The sequence below is a fragment of the Melospiza georgiana genome, chromosome 13, assembly GCF_028018845.1.
Source record: "Melospiza georgiana isolate bMelGeo1 chromosome 13, bMelGeo1.pri, whole genome shotgun sequence".
Lineage (NCBI taxonomy): Eukaryota > Metazoa > Chordata > Aves > Passeriformes > Passerellidae > Melospiza > Melospiza georgiana.
Window position 1 is genome coordinate 18,465,512 of NC_080442.1, and position 26,010 is coordinate 18,491,521.

At 47.3% G+C, this 26,010-nt stretch overlaps 1 protein-coding gene across 1 annotated transcript; it reads right to left on the minus strand.

Moving 5' to 3' along the window:
* DPP8 (dipeptidyl peptidase 8) lies at positions 1 to 24,885 on the minus strand. The gene is made up of 20 exons (XM_058033489.1): positions 24,846 to 24,885; positions 22,569 to 22,838; positions 20,924 to 21,036; positions 19,858 to 20,031; positions 18,862 to 19,030; positions 17,563 to 17,673; positions 17,093 to 17,221; positions 15,626 to 15,687; positions 14,474 to 14,574; positions 12,976 to 13,153; positions 11,617 to 11,776; positions 10,786 to 10,865; positions 10,245 to 10,397; positions 9,602 to 9,737; positions 8,699 to 8,844; positions 8,071 to 8,217; positions 7,517 to 7,669; positions 5,509 to 5,651; positions 4,728 to 4,839; positions 1 to 4,172 (listed from the first exon to the last, which is right to left on the minus strand). Exons 2-20 carry the CDS (start codon positions 22,825 to 22,827, stop codon positions 4,050 to 4,052), a joined length of 2,649 nt encoding a protein of 882 aa, XP_057889472.1. The 5' UTR covers positions 22,828 to 22,838; positions 24,846 to 24,885; the 3' UTR covers positions 1 to 4,049.
* Between the last annotated feature and the right edge of the window lie 1,125 nt (positions 24,886 to 26,010).

Genomic DNA, 26,010 nt, shown 5'->3' on the forward strand with positions numbered 1-26,010 from the left:
AATTTATTTAGCAGCATCTTTATTGCAACAAAGGTTTTGTAATAAAACGCAGCAAAACTAATGTCTCCACTTTACATGATTAAAAGCCATGGAGCTCAGGAGGGGAGGGAGGGAGCCCAATAAACCCACTGGAGTGAGACATGCAATTCTGTTAACACAAACAGCAGGCACTTCATGTTCTCAAATTAAACACCTGAACTTCTACTGTGCAGAACAGCCAAGGAAAATCCGCAGGAAGAGCTCTCTGCCCCTTCCACAGGGGCACATGGAAAGTCTCTGTGGGGTTCTGGCACTCAAGGAAACAGGCAGCCCAAGGCAGGGCCCTCACCTGGCCAATGTTTCCCTTACTCAAACTCTGTTATTGCCTGGGCAGGGTTGGGTGTCACAGCAGCACCAGGACAGCCAGATATACAGACACACACAGCAGGAGCACAACCCACCTCTCCTGGCAGGGAATATGGGTTGGAACTTGGAGTGTGAGAATTCTCCATAATTTCCTACCCAGGTTCAGGCACAGGTTCTCCAGGGTTAAAGCATTACTACACTATCCCACTCAGAAAGTTTTTCCATAGCCTATTTCCAAATGCCACTAGTAAGTAGGGAATGCATTTTCCATTCTAATACAATGAAGTTAGTTATTTTCAAAGCTTTGCTTGGTGCTTTGAGCTCATTTTTCCATTGAATTTGTAAAAATTACGCAGTTCTGGGTAGATACTAATTTTACTGTGTTCTGAATAAAAAGAGATCATTGAGAACAAAAGGAGGTGGGGGTGAAACCCAACAGCTTTGCACATCCCACACTGACAAGGCATCACTGGAAGCTGCACTAAAATGGGGTGAAAGAACGTGCTTTCACCAGGAACAAACATAACCAAACCCAAGCACCTCAAAAGACAGGAAACTGCCTGCACCAACACACTACAGCTTCAGCATCTCAGCACTCAGATCCCCATATTTCATATATGTTCTTAAACATATGAAAACATTCATGTCAAAGACACCTGTGACACTAAATATCCACCATGCAAGGAAGGCTGAGTCCTGCTTCTGCTCAGAGCAGGGCAGACACAGAGCCTCTGGAAGGCAGAGGGGCCTCCACTGGGACACAGCAACCTCTGCTTTGGGAATCACAGCAAAGGTTCCTCCTCACAGCTTTTTGCTCCACAACCTCCCTTGCATTTGCTCCCCCAGGATCTCATCAGTTCTGCTTAAAACTCATGTTAACCAAGAGATTTTTTAACATGCAGGAAGTGATGAAGTACAATCCCAAATATCAAACAGATTGGAAACCTCAGTGACATTCCCATCTCCAGGACCGTACGGTACAGCCTTGTCCTGCTCCTAGGCCAGGCCAACACTTCCCCATATGAGGTGCAGGAACACCACTCCCCCCAAAACTAAGGATGCAAAGTCCCTCAGCACTAACACCTTCCTACCTCTGCAGTCTTGATACAACGGGGCCTTTCTCCACTGGGAATTTAGCTGGAATCAGACTTCATCTAAGGCACCCCTTTTGCAAGAACTACAAAACTCTGGTGATAAATCCTTCCAGCACTTCCACAGGATAAGAGAGCACGGGGTCTTAAAGTGCTTAACTACAGTAAAAAGAAAAGAAAATGGTAAAAAGAAAGAATCCATAATTTATGTTGCAAAACAGAGCAGTTACAGTATACTGTACTTTAATAGCTTTTTGATGTATATATTTAAACAGTGGAAGGATGCATTATTAAAAATTCTATGTCAGCACTTATAATCACATCCTGCCTCAAATCCAAATCCAGCCCAGTTTACTCACGCAATGTTTAGTTCTTCAGTCCCCCAAAAAAGCACTGTTTGATGAAGGCCATTTTTGTTCTGTTTTTTAAACAAAAGGATCAATTTCATCTTAAAAATAATATACATTTACATTCAAGGGTAATCACCTCTAAAAAAAGAACAAAAAGATCCCAAAAAAGCAAGTTAATTTAATATTGAACAAAATATAAACAACCTTGGGAAAGGTGAATACTATCCATGGGTAATTTTATACATATATGTATATATGAACAGATATAGATATATGTATATATAATACAGCATAAACACGTTGGGAACACAATGGAATTCCAGAGGAACAGCTTATTTTTGTCTTTACCCACTGTTGTGTTGCACCTGTGCTCCTCTCTCGGTGCTGACTGTAACACTCCTCAGGGACGCTGCCCTTGCTTCAGCCACAATGAACCGCTAAGAGAAGACATCAAGAGAAGACATTCCTGGAGCTGGGCTCCTTCTCTGCCTCCTTCCCAAAATCAACCCGTTATTGACCTGCTAATGGTGGTTTAAATCTGAAAACCAGCAAGCAGCCCGAACCAAGGCTCCCCACTGCAAAGGAAGCTCCCTGCAGCCTGTTGTCTTTGGCTCCTTTGTGCATCCCAAAAACCAGATCCTGTTCTCACACACGGTTTTTACAGCCATGCAACCACCCCAGCTCTCCTGGTTTAACTGAAAACCATGCAGTTTGATCCGATACAGCCAGACTCTGCTAAATCCCAGAGTTCTGGGATCAAGTACAAAATCCAGGAAAGTACAAGGTTACAACATGTGGAGTTCTAAGAGCGTAAAGACCGATTCCAGATTTTCAGCAGATGAAAAGAAAATCATGCTCTGCTTCTCTCTAGGACCAAAACAGAAAGAAAAGGAAGTTCTTGGGTTTCTAAGAAAACCATTAAAACTTATCAGAGTCTCAGAGGCAAGTCCCAAAGGGAGAATTTTCTGGATTAAAGAAAAAAATTTTCTATGGATTTCTAGCCTAAATTACCTGTTGCCAGTTAAAAGTGCCTTCATACTCTTATGCTTTTCAGCCAAGCCTGCTGCTTAGTTAAAACCTCAGTAGCAAAAACACAACTGGGACTGCAATTCCTTGAGGGTTACCTGAAGCTGTACAGAAAGGGGTTCTCAAAGACAGCATCATCATCATCATGCACAGTAGTGCTAGAAAGGACCCAGGAACAGGGGACTGGACAGGGCATGAGCCTGGGAAATAGCCCCTTGTACATGAGGAAGGTCAACAGAACAGCTCATATTGCCTCACATGTAAGGTCTCCCCACACATACTCTGCAGACCCTGGAATAAGAGTATTGAATTTCTACATTGTAACAGGATGCATACATATCATGCTGATGTAAGGGTGAGGAAGGAGTATTGCAAACCCAGCTCCAGAGTGAACATCAGGGAAACATCTCAACAGGATGCACTTGGAAGCTTGTTTGAAAGTTTACAGTTTCTGATTTTTAACTTAAGTTAGTTTGCACCTCAGAATAAAAGATTGTTATGCCCATATCACAGTAAAGTATCAATTCACTTCTCCACTGAAATCAAGTACAATCAGGATAGGTTCTCAAGCTGCTGGAAGAAAAGAGAATGATTTATCCTACGGGAGAAGGAATCAAAGAACCTGGCATCAACTGATCTAAATCCAAACTTTAAATATCTTAAGAGGCAGCTTAAAAGTCTTTCTTCTTAAAAAACACTTAACATCTAGACAGGGGATGTGTCCAACTTGTGACCACCTTCTAAGGAGTGAGACACATCCCTTTTCACAAAGCATAAAAGCTATATGATAGCATTTAAAATTAATAAAAGTTGTAACCATTCAGGTAAATTCTTGCTGTGTAGTGAGTAGATCATCCAGTATAATGTAATAAGATACCAAGGAACACACTGTAAAAATACATCAATTATGCCATAATTCTTCTAAAAAGTGAAGATCTGGTGCTATAGAAGTACGTTATTTTCAGTTTCAGCTCATCCCCCAAGAGAACACCCATGGTACTGTATTATACCACAGACATTGGATTTTATTTACAGCTTAAACCTAAAGTTTAATAACTAAAGTTATTAGATCAGCGTACTTTAATTTCCCGTATGGCACCAAATTGACTTTTAAAAAAGTGTCTGTGAGGGTGTGTACGTGTGGCAGGCACCAGAAAGCAACGTTCCATTCTACTCTCTCTAGCTTGCTACACCTCCCTGTCCGGAGAGCAGCTGTGGAGCAGAGCTCTGAGGTCAGTCACATGGCCTTCATGGCAGCAATGCGAGAGCCCAGGTTCTCCTGCAGGTAATAGAGCAGGTGCAGCTCGTAGTGCTCGCCCGACTCAGGCACCCTGATGCTGTGTCTCTCCTGAGGGTAGATCTGAAATGGAAAATGAAGTCATGAATATCCACGCCAGTTGAAGGTGCCAATGTCTAAATCAGTCCCAGAGCCACACTGCACATGTCCATGGAATGTCCCTGCAAAAACTCTGCACCTGAACTGACACACCTCATCCTCCACTGTCTGAACTCAGGAGAACCCACTGGAATCCAGCTGTGCTGGAGGGGATCAGCCTGGCTGAGCAGAGGCAGCTCCTGGCCAGAGCACATTCCCACTTCTGCAATGTGGTGTGGGATCCCTGGCCTCCACCTGCACTGAGCCACCAGGGTTTAATTAAATGCGGAACCCTTCATGAGCACTGCTGCTCTGCCTTCCAGGTGCAGATCTTCTCAGGAACAGCCTTAACTGCTTATTTGCCCATTTTTTCTTTTTGTTAATTCATAAAATATTAACATTAAAAAAATGCTTGGCTCAAATGCTACAATTTTACTCCTAGAATTCCAAGGTGTCCAGCACAGCCATGGTACAAGTTCCAATTCTGGACTCCTCCAAGACACACACATTATTACCTTTACACCCTGGTTCTGGCCTTACCTGTAGGTCATAGGGTTTCCCAGCTCTCACCAAAAAGCTGAGCAAAATACTGGTGTGTGCAAAGTGAACGTTCTCATCTAAGAATCCATGTAGCAGCAGCAAGCGGTTTGGTCTGGGAAAGCAAGAGACAAACAGTTCTAGACATCATCCCACTCATTTCACAGTCCACACACACCCCTACAAAAACACTCCCCAGAAAAGAGTATTTGCATTGAAAGCAGTAATTTCACAGTTGTAAACTGCTCTGGATAGACACATTTCTCAAACCTGCTCCTTCCTCCTCTGAAAGTTCTTCCTGCACATGCATATTACAGACAGACATTTAATCTGAATATCTTATTTATTTCTCAGCAATGCTTCCTAGCTTGGACAATATGAGGCCTTAAACCTTGCTGATTTCAACTCTTCCGCAAGAAAGCCCATGGCCCATCGTGCTCTGCTGAGACAGCCTCAGAACATAGAAAAACATCCCAATTAACTAATTTTTGCTTAGCTTAATGTAGCTCTAAAGTGCTAATCAAACTTAAGATATGTTTGTCATTTCTTTAGACATAAAATATAGTATAAAAAGGCTTACAGCAAATGGTCTGTAATTATGCAAAACTTCATTTGAGTATTAAGTTTAGTAGTGTTGTGTATTGGTTTCTTTATTTTTTTAAATATTATTTAATGTGAGCATTTGTGATTAGAGAAATACCAAGAACAGGGAGATAAAAATGTGTCTATGGGGCTTGAACTTTCCTGGTAGGAAAAAGAAGACAAGAGCCAGAAGGAAACTCACTCAGAAGGAAACTTCTCAGCCTGCATGGCCACGGATCCCAGGTAGTAGCCCTGCTCGTTGTGCTCCGGGTGGCCCATGTAGCGCTCCGTGTAGCCCGTGTCGTAGAAAATCCACAGCGTGACGGGGGCTCCAGCTATGGCCACCTGCCAGTGCCACAGAGAGGGGAATGTCAGCACTGCCCCTGAGCTGGGAATGACAGCACTGCCCCCTGAGCTGGGCATGGCAGCACTGCCCCCTGAGCTGGGCACGGCAGCACTGCCCCCTGAGCTGGGCATGGCAGCACTGCCCCCTGAGATGGGCACGGCAGCACTGCCCCTGAGCTGGTAATGTCAGCACTGCCCCCTGAGTTGGGAATGGCAGCACTGCCCCCTGAGCTGGGCATGGCCCCCTGAGCTGGGCATGGCAGCACTGCCCCCTCAGCTGGTAATGTCAGCACTGCCCCCTGAGCTGGGCATGGCAGCACTGCCCCCTCAGCTGGTAATGTCAGCACTGCCCCCTGAGATGGGCACGGCAGCACTGCCCCCTGAGTTGGGAATGGCAGCACTGCCCCCTGAGCTGGGCACGGCAGCACTGCCCCCTGAGATGGGCATGGCAGCACTGCCCCTGAGCTGGTAATGTCAGCACTGCCCCTGAGCTGGTAATGTCAGCACTGCCCCTGAGCTGGGAATGACAGCACTGCCCCCTGAGCTGGGCATGGCAGCACTGCCCCCTGAGCTGGGCACGGCAGCACTGCCCCCTGAGATGGGCATGGCAGCACTGCCCCCTGAGCTGGGCACGGCAGCACTGCCCCCTGAGCTGGTAATGTCAGCACTGCCCCCTGAGTTGGGCATGGCAGCACTGCCCCCTGAGTTGGGAATGGCCCCCTGAGCTGGGCATGGCAGCACTGCCCCCTCAGCTGGTAATGTCAGCACTGCCCCCTGAGCTGGCCACGTCCTTCCCTTCCTCGGCTCCATCCCACTGTAACTGTGGAAGGAGCAAAGCAATCCTGCTGTCCCTGCCCCAGCTCACACACAGCACAGCTCAGCTACCATCCATGTGTGCTGAGAACCAGGAAGAGCCTACAGGTAAACTGGAAGCAACTCTAAGCATATCCCCTGCAAGGGATGCTGAGGGAAGTGCATTCTGTGAGGTTTTGTGGGTTTGGGCCCATTTGCATGTCTAACATAAACATGCACAAACTACCCTAGGATTCCACAAACTATCCTGCAAGGCTACCACCAGCTCGCAGAGAGGCTTATGGAAAAAAATACCCAGAAAAAAAAACCACCACAAAATCAGCTAAAACGCTTTTGCAAGGCAGGTGTAAAGGTAGAAATACAACAATTGTTAAAGGATTGAGACAAGTAATTATTAAATGTCCCAGAAATATTAAGGTTGGACTTAAAGAAAGCAAGAGTAGCCACAAAGAACAAAACACATCTCAAGGGCAATAACCAGCTCTTCCTACACCGCTACCCAAAAGGCAGTCTGGCTGTTATAGTTGTCTAAAGTCAGGCAGGCACAAGAACCTCTCTCCAGTACCTCTCCCCTCCCCAGGCTGTCCTCCTGGCTGCTTCAGAACACACTGCTATGCAGCAGCTTGGGCAATTTGATCTGGGAATAGATCAGTCTGCAAAGGAACTACTCTCTCAGGGCCAAACAGAGGATGAGGTGTTGTTTTTCACCAGGATAATTTCCCTTACCTGGTTCACAACACAAAGAGCTCAGCTGGCAAGAAGTGGGCAGCAGTTGACACTAACTAAGGTACCTTCAGCACAGATAAGCTGAGAGGTACAGGAGCACAACTAAGTCATTGCAAGCTCAGCAGTCCAACAGTTGCTAGAAAAGCAACTTCCCTCTGAAGTCACCCAAACAGAAGAGTGTTGAATGAAACAGCCATTGCACTGTGTCTTAGCTTGTCTAGAGCAAACTCCAAGGTTTTTGTGCTGTCACCACCCATGGAAGTCACACTACTAAAAGAAAAATTCTGTCTGCACCACCAGAGTAAGTACTCAATGCATGAACATACCCTGAAGATATCTGACCTCTGTGTTAAAGCCATTAGGGAGAGGTAGCCTCCGTAGGACCAGCCGTGGATGCCCACACGCTCCAAGTCGATGAAGTCGTACTGTGATGCCAAATACTGCAGCCCTTCCACCTGGTCATCGATTTCTATCTGTCCCTGGCAGGGCAAAGACAAAGTTCTGCTAGTTACAGGCAAAAGTTACATTCTCAGGATTGCCCAAGGTAGCCACATTCAGAGCTTTGGTACTCAGGAGTGATCCATGCTCAGAATGCAACTGCCCTGCTTCATGTGAGCTGCAAATTGTATCTGTGAGGAGTCACAGCCTCATTATGAACCACCCTTCTCTTAGGCTGCAGCTGGTTCACAACCTCAAACCATGACATTTTATCTTTCCCACATCAAGCATCTTTCCTCCCTCAACTCTCACCGATACACACTTCCTGTCCCCAGACCCCAGGAGTGTCACACAGGCAGTGCTGGGCTCCTTCAGCACCAGTAACACTGGCACTCAAACCCATCTCTGGCTGAGAACAGAGCCAGACTCAGAGCCCACTTACCATTTTGTACTTAAAGGCTCCTTCAAACTTCAGCCCTCGGTGGCAGGAGCCCCTGTTGTCAATGACAACGACAACATAGCCTAAAGAGGCCAAGGTGTTCAGTCGGAAGTACTTGATTCCTTTAAACCGGTTGTTCACCAGCTGTACCTGGAATACAAGAGCAGCACAGAAGCCAGAGGTCACCTCTTAATCCAATTTCAGGTTTTATTTATATTTACCTTCCTTTAAGTGCTTTTAACAATTTTATAATGCAATGTTTTCAAGATCCCTACTGCAGGATTCCCTCTCTCTGCTATGCAATAAACTCCTCTCCCAGTAAAACAAGCCATTCTGTGTCACAGGTATGAAGAGCTCAGCTGAGGTCCAGTGAGACAGAACTGGGAACAAGGACTACCTAAATCCCTTCTGTCCCAGTTCCAGCTCTGCTACTCCATACCTGTCCTCAGACAAGTGGCAGTGCCTGGATGCATGACCTGGGAACAATGAATCCTTACAGCACCTTTGGCCAAGCACCCACTCACCAAACAGGCAAAATGTCACCTGCTGCCCTCAGCACAGAGCAGGAAGTGTTCCTCAGGAGAGCAGTGGAGTGATCCCTGCCAGCCCATCCCACTGCTCACCAACTCACCTGAGGGCCTCCATAGATGAAGAGCACTGTGGGGTACTTCTTCCCAGGCTGCAGGTTGTGGGGTTTGTACATCATTCCATACAGTGTGAACCCCGTGGAGCTCTCAAAGGAGAACACTTCAGGGGGAATGTAATCAGGGAGAGGACCTACCATGGGAGGGAACAGAGAGCCTGGTTGTAACAGGAATGGATGAGTAACACAGCTCTGCTGCACCACTGTCCTCTCACCAGTCTCACTGCAATCCCAGGGGAGCTCTCCCACACTTTCCAGTGAGTGTAGCTGGATCCAGGCAGAGACTGGCAATGCCCCAGCCCCAGGTGAGCTCTCTGAGCCCTATCACATTGCCATCCCTGCTCTCCTGTGAATGACAGTAACTCTTCTCCCCTGACACAGCCATTACAGATGTCCCATCCCTTCCTAATCCCACTTAGGACTCCCTACATTAACACATGGAAAGCACAGGACATGGAGTATGCCTCAGGTAAGGAGAAATGAAAGGCAACAGAGACCCAGTGGAAGATTACAGCCCAAGAGCTGTCTCATGAAGACACGAGTAGGCAGCAGCACTCACTATTTAAGAAGTGCACCTCCCTCCCCAGGAACACACTCTTTAGCAGGCACATCACACAGAGCAAGTGAGTGCACTTAAATCCCTCCCTGAACTAAAACTGGCAGGAGAAAATTGGTAATTTCCACTCTAAATTCCTTCATGGTCTGTTTATATCCATTTGTTGCTGAGCTGAAAATGTCCCTTCTGTACTTCACAGAACTCCTCATAAAAGCCTGAGTTTCAGAGACAAGGCTGGTCAGCCACAACAGCAAATCTCAAGCAAGCATACACTGGGATATCTTTCATCCTGTGATCCTGCTTGTCCTTTTTCTGTTCCTCACTCATGCCATTACCTGCTGAATCTAAAATGGTAGCCCAGAACTCCTTAGTCCTATGAGCTGCATCATCTTCTGATCCTGTCAGCCGGTACAGTGACACACAGTGGGGGTTCTTCTGATTACTGTACTTGCTGATGAACATGTCACAGTCCTGGAGAGAAAAAGAACACACCTTGGACTCCTCAGTGCACAGCCACAAGCAAGTGATCATTTATTTTGCATTTAGATCTTTCAGAAGATGCTTAAGGGCCAAATTAAACCAGAAATCTGAGCACTTTTGCCTCTGAGACACTACAGTCCAAACCCAAAGACACACCTGAAAATCAAAGAGTGGCATGAGGAGCTTGTCACACACCTTCTTCTGGGCCATGGATGGATTCCTGGAACTCCAGCCAATGCTGCTCAGGCTCATCTCCTCTGGTGATTGCTCTCTAGTCCACTGCAGGCAGGGAGTCAGGCTCAAAGAGTTTCAAACAATTCATCCCAGCTCCTTTTGCCTGAAGTGAGCTGGAGAGCAATGGAACCGGGAGGCCAACTCTGGTTTCCAGGATGGTTTTACACACTGACTGTACAACGTACAGGAGGGCACAACCCTAAAATCTGCTTTTATTATGTATCACCACTGCCCTGTCTGCTGAGCCCAGGCAGGCACAGGTACCTGGCTGACACAGCAGGCATGCGAGTACCCACGCTCCGTCAGGCGCTTCACCTCCCCGGGGTTCTCGTAGTTCACAACGTACAGGTGATGCTCCAGAGGTGAATCTTTTGTGCCTTGAAAGTACACCAGCTTTTTGGCTTCATCCACATAGATCTGCCAGGAACAAAACAAACAGCACATCCCTCAATATCCAGTTCGACCACCCCAAAGTCTCCCCCAGTCCCTCCTGCCCCACTTCCATAATGCTGAGTTAGAGCCCAGCAATCTGCAAGGGACAAACCAAAATACTGTTCTCACTGTCTACAACTCTGACAGTTTGATTCAAATGCTCAAAGAATTCATCCAGCTCAGAGCTAGAAGAGCAGTGGTTTGGGGACCATTCCCTCCCTCCTTGTGCAAGTTCACAAGTTACACAGAACAGAAATACTGTGTATTTTGGCTAAAACCACACTGGATTAATAGATTTATGCTGATCCCTCCAAGGAACCATCTCCCTGCTGTGTGTGTGGCAGGATATCCATGAAGCAAGAGCAAGACTTACATTGGATCCATGTCTGCCAAGCACTTCCCATTCCCCACTGGTAATTGCTATCTCCTCTTTGATGAGGCACTTGAAGTCACCTGCAAATAGCCAATGTACAGAGATTTTTATTACTAAAAATATTTTGTCACTTGCATAGAAATATACTGAATAATAGGCAGGCAAAGGAAATATGGGTTGTTAAAAATGGAGAATTTTGCAAGAACCCTGCTTTAATAAGATGATTTTATTTCCCTTAGAATGAGGGAGGTTTAGCAAGGAAAAGAAGTCAGATGCATTTAGAGAAATCGAATCAGCCCAAGATATAATGCTATATGGGAAAAAGACCCGCAACAGTTGCATGAAACTAGAACCTCTAGTAAAATTAAGTGTATTTTTTGTGCATACAGAGGTCAGTAGGTGCCTTCAACACATACTAAGTAAATTAAGTATCACAGCATGAAACTGTGAATTTAAGAACACATGCTGTGGAAAAAACCATTCTGGGAGCTTTGCACACAGCAATTTCCTGCGTCTGAGCAAGACCAAGTTCCAGCAGGGAAGAGGAAAACCAACTATGTCTCACAGTATCACAGGGAGCTTGTTTCCCATCTGGTTTTTGGAAACTTTTCCTTCTAGTCCATAAGGAAGGATCAGGGTTAAAACTAAGGCATGCTGAAAACAGAATAACCCCTGTACAATTTCCAGAGGAATGACTGTGCACTGAAGTGCTTTCCTGGACAATAGCAGAAGTTTCCAATAAGACCCTAATTCCTGCCAGCTGGAAGGACATTTATTTCCTCACAGGCCAGCAACAAATGCCCAATTAAAGCCCCAGAACAATTCCCTTACTCGGAGCAGGGAGGCTCCCACAGGACCGTTTGTACTTGCTCTCCTTCAGAACCGACGTCACCTTGTACAGGTGCCGGAAGCCCGTCTTGCACTCGGAGGCAAAGATGAACTCGATCTCATCTTCGTGGCTTTGAGGGAACACATGGAAGATATCGTGGATCTGAGGAGACAGAACAGTGGGTTATTGTTGTCAGCAGGACTCTGCAGTCACACAAAATATGTTCCTCCTGCTGCTCAACTCAGAACACGCAGTCCAGGCTAAATGGATGCAGCACTGTTCCTTACTGGGAGAACCAGTCACACGTGGGGCCAGGGGGGTCTGCAGCCAGTGCCACATCCCTGCAGCTCCAGCCTTCTGCCAGTCTAACTCTATATCCTGGTCACCAAACTGATTCAGTTTTTCTGCACCTGCCCTTCTAGCTTAGACACAGAGGCGGGTCCAGCTCTGCAGACCTCTGTCCTGTGCTGCCTGCAAGTGAAGGATTATTCAAAGAATGATGAGCTGACATCATCTTCCCACTCATCAACATGCCAGCTCTTGCTGCAAGGGACAATCTCTGGAGGACTTGGGAGCATTTTTCTTCACAGTATGAGCTGCCAGTCAAGAACCACTTCAGACAGTAAAAATAATGGAGAAAGGGAAACTCACTGCACCATCCTGAAACCAGTCAGTAAGGAGAGAATGTGGTATCTAAGAGAGCAGTATAGTGACCATTCACTGGAAGGCTTTGTGCAAATGCTCTCTGAAAGATGCAACCATGTGCCAGTGATTGAGGCTCCCAGGCACGCCTCCAACGGGATGTCACTGCAGAGACAGCATCTTTCTGTGCAGCAGTGTGAGGAGAGGCACAGTTTACAGCAGTGACCAGGCACACACATGACTGCTCTCAGCACAGGCCCTGCAGCTCACCTCCCAGAACATCACACCCTTCATCTGTTCCACCAGACCAGATGTAGTTCAGGAGGGGTTCAGTGCCTGTTAGCTGACTCTCAGGACTGTTCACCCAGTGCCATCTTGATCCATGTTTGTTGCCTGGAGAATATTTCATCTGGTGGCACTGCTGGTGCTAACAATTGGCACCAAGAAGCTGGAGAGTGCCAGTGACACTGGGGAAGGGGCTACCTGGGAACACCCAGAGCCCTGGGCTCTGCTCCAGGCTCTGAGTACTGCATCAACTCAAGCACAGCAGGTCTGTTTTCACCTCCCAAATCTGTTCTCTGCATCCTGTTTTTTACAGCAGGAAGCATTGAATATGCACAGAACTTGCAAGATGGGATCAATCCCCTTGGCAGCACAGTAACATCAACAGTGCTCAAATGCTACAAACTGTCAGAGAAAGCTGAAATTCAAATTCTTACATTTATCCAGATGTCTGTCGTTTCTTCATAAATAATGAAAGGTGTAACAGAATCTGGTACAGCATCAATAAGTTTCTGTCTTTCCATTGCATCATCTTCTGTGGGGATGAATAACGCAGGAGGGATCAGGACTATCTGAAGCCGAGTTTGGGAGCGATCCAGCAGGATGGACCAGATGCTGTTGAGGACACAGATATTAGAGAAAATAACATGCAACCATGAGTATGGCACAGGTCTGAAAATCCCAGCAGACACTCAGTAGCACTAGGTGTTTTGAGGGAGTCAAGAATATTCAATTGCAGATTAAGTCACGTGCAAAATTTCACCCACATAAACAAATCTCTTCCATAATACAAGAACCTATTTCATTTCATTTTAATATTGCATAAGCACTGCAAGTTCAAAAGTTTAACTCATGCTATTCTCCCCGATTTGAATTGTGCTTCAAGGGAGAAAGAGAAAAGAAAAATCAGAAGGAATAATGAAGCAGAAAAAAATTTCAATTGAAATTTCAAGGTCCTTGTGAAAATACTATTGTTGGATCTACACCTGGCAGAGAATAACACCGGCACCTAAAGGGACCAGCAGCAGCCCCTGCCATATTCTGATGGCTTTATATGTAGCTCCAACAATAATCCTGCAAAAAGCAGGATAATATAGCAAATGTGTCCCTGGATTTTCTTTCAGATTTGGATGGGAAAGAAATTAAAAAGGTGAAAGCCATCCTTAGATTCAAAACCTGGAGGAGTGCACTTCTCTAAAACCATGGGAACATCTGGGTTGGAAAAGACCCTTAAGATCATTGAGTCCAACCATTCCTCCAGCACTGCCAAGCCCACCACTAACCATGTCCCCAAGTGCCACATCTACACAGCTTTAAAGTCCCTCCAGGGATGGTGATTCCACCACTGCCCTGGGCAGCCTGTGCCAGGGCTGGACAACCCTTTCAGTGAAATATCCTTTTGGAGAAGCTTCTGGTGAGTTAGAAACACTGTACTACATCATCTACAGGGTTAAAATGACATGCAAATGTAAGTAGCACTTACAGCAGGTTTTCTGATCAGTAAGTCTGGTCAGCAAGGATGGTCCAGTGGTTAGGGCGCTAGCCTAGGGCCTGGGGGACCTGGGCTCATTTCTCTCCTCAGCCACAGACTTCCTGCGTGACCATGGCAAGGCACTTAACCTCTCTGGGCTTCAGTTCCCCATCTGTAAAATGGGGATAATAGCACTGCACTCTCTCTCACAGGGATGCTGAGAGGACACACACACCAAAGGCTGCGAGTGCCCAAACCCAAAGCAGTAGGGCCAGGGAGCAGAGAAAGACACAAGGAGGGCTCTGGTTTGGCTTTTGGAAAAATGGTCCCCTTTGCACAAACAAGTTGGTAGCAATGTAAAAGTGAAAGCAGGCTTAAGCTGGAAGAAGACAGAGACCACTACAATCTGCTTCTGACTGTATGACCCCAAACCCTCTGAGCAGAGACAGGATTAACATACGCACTATTTTCCTTCTGGCGTCCACCCAGCTCTAGCAATGTACTCTACTCCTTCAAAGAGGATCTCGAAGGGCTGAACTAGCTCTTTATCCACAACATCTGCAATCTGTTGACAAAGCAGCAATTCAGTGACACTGAGATGAACCCCCACAACCAGTTTTTCATGCACGACAAGAGCCTGGACACAGAAGACTTTCTCTGTGCAGCTCATGCAATTTAGATTGTTCAGCCTTTGCACCACAGGGGACTGAACCCCGTCTGGAGCCAGACCCCAGCACAGCAGGAGAGCTGCACACTGCCAGGACAGCCAGGGCTGGGACCAGAGAAATCTGGATGCTGCTCACAAACCCATCATTCATCTCTCACAACTCATTTGAATTCTCAGATCCCCTCTGTAAAGGGGAGGTGATTTGTACCGAGCTCTTTTGTAGGATTTGCATGGATAGATGCTGAACATGCTGCATGACACCCAGTTATCAATGTGGTTCTAATCCATGAAAAGCAGTGCTGCAGTCTGTCCCTGCTGGGCTTGGGAATAAGTCCCAGTGGTACCCAAAGGGTCCTGAAGGCTTTCCCTGCCTGTACTGGCTGACACCAGCATCACTATCCCAGCAGGTGACTGCTGATGGCTGAAGTAGCTCAAGAGTTGGGAGAATTCCAGTAATTTATGGCTGCTAATGTATCTGTTTGATAAGATTAATTTCCCATCTGTCCAAAGATCTTGGACAGGTCTGTGCTGTGGAAATTTCTGCATCTGTTTAAAACATCCCAGGGCAAAAGCAAAGTTCAATCTCTTCCCATATGTTCATGCTTTTGTAAGGTGACATACTGTATTTGCAATCCAATTTTCCCAATACCTGCAGCCAATCAAGAGACCAATCACATAAGAAGGTCTAACCACCCAGACCTACAACACTCTGCTCTGCAGCTGAGCTCACACACCAGTGGTAGCGAAGAAAAGCACAGCCTTGAGAAATACTGCTGCACACTGAGTATCTGCACATGAGATGAGCCAAGGGCACTGCCCCCAGAGAAGCCAGGAAGCCATCACAACCAGGAAAGTTCCTCTGTATTGAACTGGAAAATTAATTTTACAAAAAAAGAGTAAAATCACAGCAATTAAATGTATTTGGCAAACAAACAGAACATAGACTTACTCTGCCTTCTGCATTGATTGTCACTTCAGAGATCTTGAAAGTGACCTTTGGATTTGCTGTACCTATAAAAACAGATGTTAACAGTCAGGCATCAATTGTTTGCTGTGTATTATTGTGGTGTTATTCATACAGGACTGGAAAAGGCAAACAGCAGAATGCTCTTGGATCAAATAGCCTGCATGTCTGAGAGATAGCACAGAACCAGGCAGGGAAAAAAGAAACTGCAAATGTGGGGAGATCCAGAGGATGTAATCCTGCAAACAGATCAAGAGTCACACTACTGTCCCAGTGAGTCCTCTCTCCCACAGTCGGTGGATGCATTTCCAGGGAGGATGTAAATGCTCAGGAGTGACTGGGATAGCAGAGCAAGCTTTGGTTCACTGTTTGGCTGCTATTCCAAGGTGGTACATAGAAAGTGATCCAGTCCTAAAGAGCATCTGTGAAAACTAAACACCTAAAACCCTACTGCCATCACCAGTGCCATTATGACAATAAAGCTACATATTGTTTGAGGCATTTGGGCTTTTGTTACCTTGTTTTCTTTGCATTATATAGAGCCATGGCAAAATACTCTCAGAAATCTGAGCATTCACAAACACCAAAAAACCACAAGGTGTCACCTCTTGCTTCCCAGCCTCACACTGAGCCTTCCTCTATCCTTGATACAAGCAGTAAATCAGGAAAAGCTTTTCCAGTGAATTGGGGAATTGACAAGATATGACTGAATTCTGCAGCTTGAGAACGTCAGCCAATTACTAAGATTTAAGGAGCGAGGAAAGAGAGCAAACCACTGTTACCTGAGCAATGTGTCCTGCTGTGACAGCGGGACATCTCAAAAGGTTGAACTGTTCAAACATGCCCCACATCTGACAGTGAATCAGCCCTCAGCAGGTCTGCTTAAATCCCACTTCCCTGCTTCCAGTGGCACTCCACTTCAAGCCTGCCCTCAGCCCTTCACTGCTGAAGCCTCTGGACCACCCACCTGTGTGCAAATGTGACCTCAGGTGGTTTTCCTGGCAGGCTGCACCAGGATAGGTTTGCTGTTCAAAGTCCAAGAGCAGTCCTGGAGATCAGAGTCCTCCAGAACTTGAACTGCCAGGGCATTGCCAGCAACTAAACAGAAACCCTCCCAAAACCCCAAAAGGCTGTAATTCTGGAGCTGTTCCCCCAGAAACACAGGGCTGTAACGACAATCAACTCCTCAACAACTCAGGTCGTCCAGGATCCCAGAGAGTGGCTCAAACAGTGACAATGAGAGAGGGTTCCTGCCAACTCCTGACACCCAGAGCCCTCAGTATCAGCACAGTCACCAGTGACTCACCCAGCCTCCAGAGCAGCTTCCCCAAACACATTTGCACCACCTAGACACCAATTCAAAGACTACTCAACACTTCTCTGCTCTAGGCTTGTAGAGTCACTGCTGTCAGGCACATGGAATAAAACAGGGGTGTAAGTTCAGGGTCTCACCAGTTTTGGGGTACCGGAAGGAATCTGTTCTTCTTGTCTCCAGCATGGGTGATGTGACATGGATAATTTCCACCTCTGACTCATCGTTTTCTTCATAAAGAATTTGAAGAACTTTACCCCCATCCAGTGCTGTAAATGAATTAACATTACAGAATTACAGAACAGAATTATCAGTTATTGCAGGCATCAATACTCTCTCAGGAGCCTGAGCTGATTGGAAGGATGAAGAAAAACCCAATAAAGCCTGTGACTCATGTTTCATTAAGCAAAACACTGAGACTCCTACAACTCCCACCACTGTTGTGAGAAGGGAGCCTCTCCCCCCAGTGCTCACAAAGCCCCTGTAATCTGCCCACTGATATAGACAGCTCCAAAGGAGACAGTTTCTGAATTGCATAAAGGTAAGTAAGAGCAAGAGAGAGCTGTGCACTGGACAGGGCCTGTCAGACACCCTGGATCCCCACACTTACTGGGCTGAGCCTTTGGGCACCACCAGTAGCCAGTGTATCTGTCAAACTCCTCCTGCAGCACAAAAGTAGCCACGCCAGCAGATTTTGGATCCTCCTCAACATTGGCCAGTTCTAAAAAAAGACACAAAGAATTAGTTCATGATGTGCTGCAGAACCAAACCAGTTCTGCATTATCCCAAACACAGCCCAAGTTCACCCCCAGGGAACAAGTACATGATAATAAATCTGACTTCTCAGCAGATTTGTTTTCTGCTTCCAGCCTTCTCTGTTCATGTATTTAGGGAGGATTTAATCCTCTCTGACATGGCAGCTTCTTTTCGGAAAGGAAAGATATTCTCTCTTCTTACTTCTACCTAATCAGGCTCTCAATTAGGCAAGGAAAGAAAATGTTCTCTCTACCTGAGTTCAGTGAATTGGAACTACAACTTAAGAAAATCAAAACCTCAAACCTTTCTGAAGGACTGAAACTGAAGACACAAACATTCAGAAAAGTGAAAGCATCAGTATTTCATTCACTGTACGAACCAAAAGTAACAGACTTACATAACATCTCAACAGGATGACATATCCATAGGGCTTCAATATTTTTCCTGTTACCCTGGAGGTAACTTAGCAGCACTCCATAAATAATTATCATCTGAGAAGGAGTCATTGCTACAGTTTATTTTTACTGTACTTACATAATATTTTAATATTTAGCATTTAAATAGTCTAAAGCATTATTATGAAGTGTTGGAAATTTCAATTTACTAAAATTTAAATGATATAGTTTAAATACAAAATTAAATTGATTTTAAAAGTATTTTATCCACAATTTCCCATTTTCTTTCTTCCAGGATAAATGCCTAAAACACAGTTGAAGAGGGTAAGAAGTGAGAACCTAAGTTATTGAGTATGAGGGGCAAGCAGAAGCCCCAGTGCTATTCAGAAACTGCCTAAATTGTTTCTAAAAGTCTCTGCAGCCTGGTTTCACTGACAGAAACTTTCCTCCAGCTCTATTCCACCCACAGCTCCTCCACACAAAAAAGGCTGTTCCAGTGAAAAGCAATGTGCTGTGTTTCAGGAGAAGAGCCCTTCCATATGCATCCAACAAACAACTCATTCTGCCAGATTGCACAGAGCAGGGAAAAGAATCATCCCACAGTATCTGCACTACAGGAAGTCTATAAATGTGATAAACAAGGTGGAAAACAGTGGCCATTGCCCCCATTTCAGAAGAACCTTTAGTGCCATTGCTCAATGCAGTCTAGCAAGAACAAGTGCAGAGGAGGTAGAGGGATTTAATTGAGGATGCATTACCATTGTGCACAAACGTCAGCCTCCTTTCTTCCCTGGATTCTATATTAGATATCCAGATATCATTGCAATGGATAAATGCAATCCAATTTGGATCAGCTGGACAAAGCTTGGGATCCATCCGGATATTTGGACAACTGGTCTCTACCAGAATGGGTCTTAAAGGCTGTTGCTATTTGGAATGAAAAAGAAAAAGAAACACAGTAAGATATGATAACACAGGAACACACCACTGAGTAACCTGGATTTCAGAAGACCACAGCAGTGGAACACTGACTTCTAATACATGTTTAGAGAGAAATCTATCCACTTCACACACAGAAAAATACTGTGCAGATATTTTATAGGGAAAATTGTGCCTCTGCTATGGTCCCACCAGGCCTCTTTCCCCAGAGCTGAGGATCAGCCCCAAAACAGAGGGGAGCTTGTGTAGAGAAGCCTGGCACTCTCTTAAAAACAGCACCCTAAGAGAGGGCGGCAGAACATGCAACCTTGTCCTCTAAAAGCAACTCAAGATACAGTAAATTACCCCTGACAACAGGGTTAGACAAACACCAGGCTTTAATAATAATAATAATTTCAGCTTTGAAGGCCAGCTTCAGCAGAGTGAAGGCTGCTTGTTCTGCAAGTTGTACAGTCAAATGGTGTAAAAATGGTGTAATACATTCAGCACTGACCACAGAACAGTGACTTGGAAACTGCAGCCCAGGGACAAAAGTTGTCTCTGATGCGATGTCTGACTCCATGAAAGAGCACAGAGCCTTTTGTTGCTTTTTATGGACACTGCTAGTCATGAAAAATCAAACAATCTGGTGTCATGCCCTGCTGCCACAATTTTACCACTTCTTATAGCCCTGCATTTGAGTATCTACTACCATGGACACACACCCCTGTGGATAACCCTGTTTCCAGGGTTATCAAGGTCACTTCCTGTGCCAGTGCAATAACTGCTGCTGGTCTGCTCTTTGCTCTCACTCCAAGCCAAAGGAGGAAACTCACGGTGAATCCATGGGGGCCTCCATCTTTGACATGATAAATCCCACTCCCTGCCTGGAACAGGAAGGTGCCGCTCTCTCTGTGGTAATCATAGGAGGCGATCCCAACGGTGCCGATCCGCTTCCTCTCCCGCAGCAACTCCTCTTCCCGGGAGTACATCCCATAGTCCAGGATGGCCTGAAAACAGGCAGAGAAGCCCAATCAACACCTCTGCTCTGCAAGCCTTACCCTGCTTCCAGCAGCAGATGGCTGAGCAGACATCCTCCTCCTCCTCCAGAATCCTGCTGCCGGCTGGGAGCCCACTCCTGCTTTGCCTCTGCCATCAGCACTCGTAGCTGTAGGCCACGATCAGATCCCACACAAATATAAACTGACAGCCACTCCTACCATAGCAAGGCCGGCATTATTCCCAGTACTGCTTGGTATAAGAAAGCTCAGACTGAGGGTCTGTTATTTCTAGAATGAGCAGGAGAGGCTCTGCTCACTTTCACAGACATGCAGAGACTGGTCTGGTGGGAGGAGAGCACAGCCGGAGTTTCACGTCTGGCTGACAGCCCCGGGAAATAACACGGGGAAAAATCCACCTCATTCCATGTGGGGTTTGTCCCACCTCCTCCAGCCTGCCACGGTGCATGGGATGGGATGGTGCAGGCTTGCTATGTGCAGCAGGGAAAAGGGAATCCACATCCCAGTGAGTGGGAAAGGGATCCTCTGCTCCAGCATGAGTCACGGAGCCACTGACTGATCCTTGGGGGAATCATCACTTCTCCTGCAAGACAGCAGGGAAGTGATTGGAGACTCCAGGCTCCTTCAGCAATCCCCAGGATCTCACAGCACAGGACTTGATGCAAATTAGCACCTGTCATCTCTGCCAGCAAAGGAATCATCCAGCACACAGAGGGGATGGAACTCTAAACACTGAGGAGAAAACTGTGCTTCATTTTGGGATGGCTGCACGCCTCGCATGTACAAGGAGAATCTTTACATTTCTAAGACAATAAACTTCAAATTTTCACTATGAAAACCCCAAATCCCACATGCTTGAAGCAAGAAAGAAACCAGGACCCACCGGAAAAAGATCCAGAAGAGGCTTCCAGGAAAGCAGCAAGACAGCAGCTTTGTTTATGGTTTTGGGAATTTCAGAGTAGAAGAGCGTGTTCTCCCTGTTCTCCCCAGACATTGCTATTGTGAAAATGAGATGAAAAAAAAGTATATTAGCTTTCTGTTAATAACCCAAACACTCTCATAGGATGCCCAGGAACAGTTTCCCAGGCCCTTCCTACCAGCAGAAGTACTGATGGTCTCTGCACTGCAGCCTCACTCTGGGAATTCCCTGCTTCACAAAAGTGCAAGTCACAGAGCACAGAAGGCAGAGAACAATGACACCCAGGCTTACCCCATGCTGCTCAAAGCACTCTGTGCTTCTTACTGCCCTTTTACTCCATAAGCTTTATAAATCAAGGAGGGCTTTTGTGCCAATCCCTCTGTCTGGGATACACAGACTGTGACCTTTAGGGAGGTTTGAACATCCCTGTCCTGCTCTTCTCTCTCAGTGATATTCAGATTTCTGAAGGCTCCTGCCCAGACACATGAGGATCAGCCCAGAGAGAGCCAGGAGTATTCCAAGGGAAGGCCAAGCCAGATCTATAGCTCAGGAAGTGGCACTTGGGAAAGCAGAGCTCATCCTAGGGGAATCAACTTCAACCCACCCATGATGTGCTTGAACTCAGCATTATCCAAGGATTATGACCCCCATCTTGTGAAAAAAAAAAAAAAAAAAAGAGAAGCAATTTTTTGACTATGTCACTGCACAGCACATGCAAAGACTCTGTGAATCACAAACCTGAGCTTAAGCAAGTAGCCTAAGTGACAAGCACTGGGGCTAGAAAATGGCTTTGACTCTTAGTCCTCTGCTTCAGCCATTGCTTCTCTCTCTAATCCAGGTTTTCATGGATTTATGTTCAGCTACTGCAGGTCCTGACAAAAGCATTCCCCCACCACAAGACCTGCTCCAAAACACCACTCAGAGGATTGCTCACAGTATCACTTATGGTGCCAAATCACTTCTATCAAGTGAACATTAATTAGTGAAACAATGCACAAGTGAGGCACTGAATCCAAGAACAAACTACATGAAGTTTTTTATTATTAAGACCAAAAATGTTGAGAAAAGTATTTACTCTTTAAGCTGCCCCTGACCTATGCTGCTATTTATTCCCCACTGGATTCCTGGAAAACCTGCTCCATCGGTAGCTGAGGCACAAAGGACTTTCAAAATTACACTTAAAATCTCTGCTTTGGAAGAAAGCTTTGAAGGAGAACAAGGCTCCACCCAACAGCTGTAATAAGAGAAAAGAGATAAACCTTTCTGCAAAGGCTTCTTTATCTCTGAAAGGAGATAAAGCTCCTGCACAGCTTTTGGAGAGAGTATGACTTGGAGTGACAGAAAAGGGACTGAACAGACTTCCAGCCTGGGAACATGCCCCAAAGGACATTTCCCAGCTCCTTTCCAGGCCTAATGGGTCACCTCCAATCATGCCACTCCCACAGGAGATGAACTCACAAGTTTTAATGAGCTATTACAATCACAATCATGACTTCTGACCAGCAAGTGTGGCATGGAATCCCTTTAGATTTAACTGCCAGGAACAGCCAGCTGTCAGGAACAGTCAATCCCAGAGAGCCCTGCAGTGACACTGCCACAGCCAGCTCACCCAGATAGTAGATCCTATCGGAATGCGGTCCTTCGGGGTCATTTTTCTTCACAAAGGTGAAGTCATGAGGGGCTTTTGCCATCATGTACCCATGATACTTCCGTGTGTCTGTGAGCAGTTTCCGAAGCTGGCTCCAGGAATGCCTCTCTACATAGAAAGGTTCCAGTTTTGGCTGCTCCTCCCTCGGGACCTGCTCCTCACGACCCGCAGTCTCAAAGATTTCCAGGCCCGGCTGTTCAGTTTCCATGGCTGCTGCCATGTTGCATGTTTCTGGAAAAAACAGAGCAGCAGAGCTTCAGCTCCAGCAAACCCTCACTGCACACTCCCAAAATGCTCCCCATGGCAGAAATGCTTTAAGAAAACCATCCTTTCACATGGGGAATAAAACCCACAGCACAAGGAAGAGAACTAGGAAATATTTTTCTGCTCTGGAAAACAGGCTGGCACCACCCAGCCTTTCAGAAGGGACCAAAAACTTCATGGAGCCACAGATTTATTGTTGTGTTTCCCGTGCCCACACATACCAACCACTCATGTTAGGTCACGAAGTGGATAAATTCTTCCCCTTTAAGCTCCCACCTGCTTCTTTCCCTCCAAGACCTCCACAAATCACCTCACTGCACTGATACCAGAGGAGGGGATCATTAGGAGAGCAGCAAGAGCTGGGACACACAACGGCTCAGAAGAAATAACACTGGTGGCTGATCTGGAACCATCAGGCCACACAACAGGCTTAGGCAGCTTGTCCTTATTCCCATTATTCTCCCATAACTTCTTGGGTTTGTTTGTATCTCCTTTCAGACTAAGTTCAGAAGGGTCTAGCAGAGATCACCACTATTACATTGTCCCAGCTACAAATACCAGAAGGGGACACAGAGAAAAAAGCATTTCCCAAACAGATTTATCTGCAACACAAGCCTTATCTGCCCAACAGGCTGTTAATTCAGCACATATCTCTTCCTGCAGGGCTTTACAAAGTGTATCTGAGCTGAAACTGTCAGCCCAGACGTCTGGCAAGAGGAAACCAAGTCCTCCCACTGTAAATCCCAGAGCTGAGGGCAGCTCCAAAAGGATCCGAGCTATGAACTCCTGTCACATAGTTCATTCCTGGAGAGCCCAAGGTGCAGGGTTGTCAATCCTCAAAGGCAGGGAGGGGGTGTCTATATATAGCCTGGAAAGACTGCACAAGTGTTGTGTATGCTGCTGGGGCAGAGCATGCTGGCCTGAGAAAACACTAACACAGCCTAAATAAAGCATTTCCCTCGAGCAAACAGGCACTGAGGACTGCTGGAGCTCAAGGCACAGGCTTGGGCAGCTGGCAGAGCTTTCTGCTGGACTGGCTCCTCCATGGCTCTCCAGAGCAGCTGAGACATCTCCCCAAAGGAGTGAAAAAGATGTGATCTGCACCTTGACACAAACCCATCTTAACACAAATAGCTTAGTTTCACCTTTGGCAACATAAACAAAACAAACACTGGTTTTTCTTCTGCTCACACTATTTACAGCACAAAAATCCAGAACAAAAGAGCCCTGTCCAAATGGAAGAAGGATCCGAGGCAGGCACTGAGCAGTGCTGTGCTCGAGACAGCGTCAGGAGCTGACAATGAACCTTCAAACCTGAATTGCAAATCTCGTTTCATCTGAAGAATTCCAACAAAGAACCTCCTTTCCCCACCTACCCCCAGATGCTGCTATTTCTTAACCCGACCTACATCTCGCAGGAAAAGGGATAGAAACCGAAGAGCAGTAGACGTTAACGAGCCAATGGCAGTGGGAACGGCCACCTGGCACGGGAATGTCAGCCCGGGGGATGCTCCCGGGGGTTCCTCCATGGCCGGGGCAGGTCCCGGGGTGCGGCGGGCACACCGCGGGGCTCCCTCCACGGCAGGGGACAGATCCGGCGGGACCCTGCACAGCCCACAAAGGACCTCGGGGCGTCCCTCCACGGCCAGGGGCAGATCCCGGTGGGCCCTCCCCGGCCAGGAGCACATCCCGGGGGAACCTGCACGGCCAGGGGCAGATCCCGGGGGAGCCTCCACGGCCAGGAGCACATCCCGGGGCGCCCCCAAGGCCGAGGACAGATCCCGGCATGGAGGCGGGCAGAACCCGGGGATCCTTCCACGGCAGGGGCGGCGGCCAGGCCTGGCCGGGGGCGGAAGGGGGGCCACCCCGGGTCAAGCCGCCTCCTCTCGCCCTCCTCAGGAGTCCCAAGGCCCCCAGGGCTCCTCCCCGGAGCGGAGCCCCCTACCCGGCCCCCGAGGTTCCCCCAGTACTCACGGAGCTCCGCGGCGGCGCTGCTGCCGAGCCGCCCTGCCGGGCCGCTGCTGCCGCTTCCGCTTCCAGGAGCGGCCACGGGCACCGCGCCGCACCGGGCACGGCGCCGCCTCCCGGCCCGGAGGAACAAGGGCGGGGATGCGACATCCCCCGGGGCGCGGGGACCGGGACGTGGGACACGGGGACCTTTGCACAGCGACTGGGACACACGCACTGCACCATGCACGACAGGCAGGTCATGCAACCCCCCAGTGCACAGGGACACACTGCAGTTTCAAAAACCGCGGTTTTGTCCTGCCCAAAAAATGCTGCCACCTCCACACTGATATGCTTCCCACAGGGGAAAGAAATTCCCAGCTGTAATAAGGAGTATTAAACACTGGGTACATCCAGGCTCCAGTGCAGTGAACCCCCAAAACACACTCAGGCTCCAGCAATGTGAGCCCCCCAAAACAACTGCAGGATCCAGAGCAGTGAGCCCCCACCCAATGGTTCTACCCCCAAATTTCCCTTTGCAAAGGACAGTCCCTTTTTTTTTTCAAAGGAAAATGTTTTTTGAATCCCCATAAACCAGAAAAAATAACTTTCTGCGGGTGCTCCCTCCTAAATTCACGTGCAGGTGGAAGCTTGGGGTAACACTGGGAGCTGAGGGCTGGTTTTCCCCACACATTGCCCCAAAGGGTCTGTGGGGTTTGTGTTCCCAAATAAAGCCCCTGGGACCATTGCTACAGCTCACCTCACCTTCTGTGGTAGCTTCACAGCACCAGGGGCTGGCAGAGGGTGGAATCCTCCGTGCAGGGCCAGGGTGGGCCAGGGACCTGCTGTCTCCACAGCAGAGATTCACACGGAAACCCTGAGGCAGGGAGAGGCCATGGCAGGATGGGGCTGAAGGAGAATGGATTTGCTCTTGGAATGAGGATGGCTGTGGGTAAGGGGCCCTTGTGTGAGCTGCTGAGGAGGGAGTGGTGGGCTTTTTGAAAATAACAAGGAAATGCTGTCTTTTTTTAGCCTTATTATGATAGAATGGTCGAATTATGAGTCGGAAGGGACCTTAAAGCTCAGCCAGTTCCAGCCATAGGCAGGGCCGCCAAAATCAGGTTGCTCCAAGCTTCATCCAACCTGGCCTTTCACACTTCCAGGGATGAGGTAGCCACAGCTTCTTTGAACA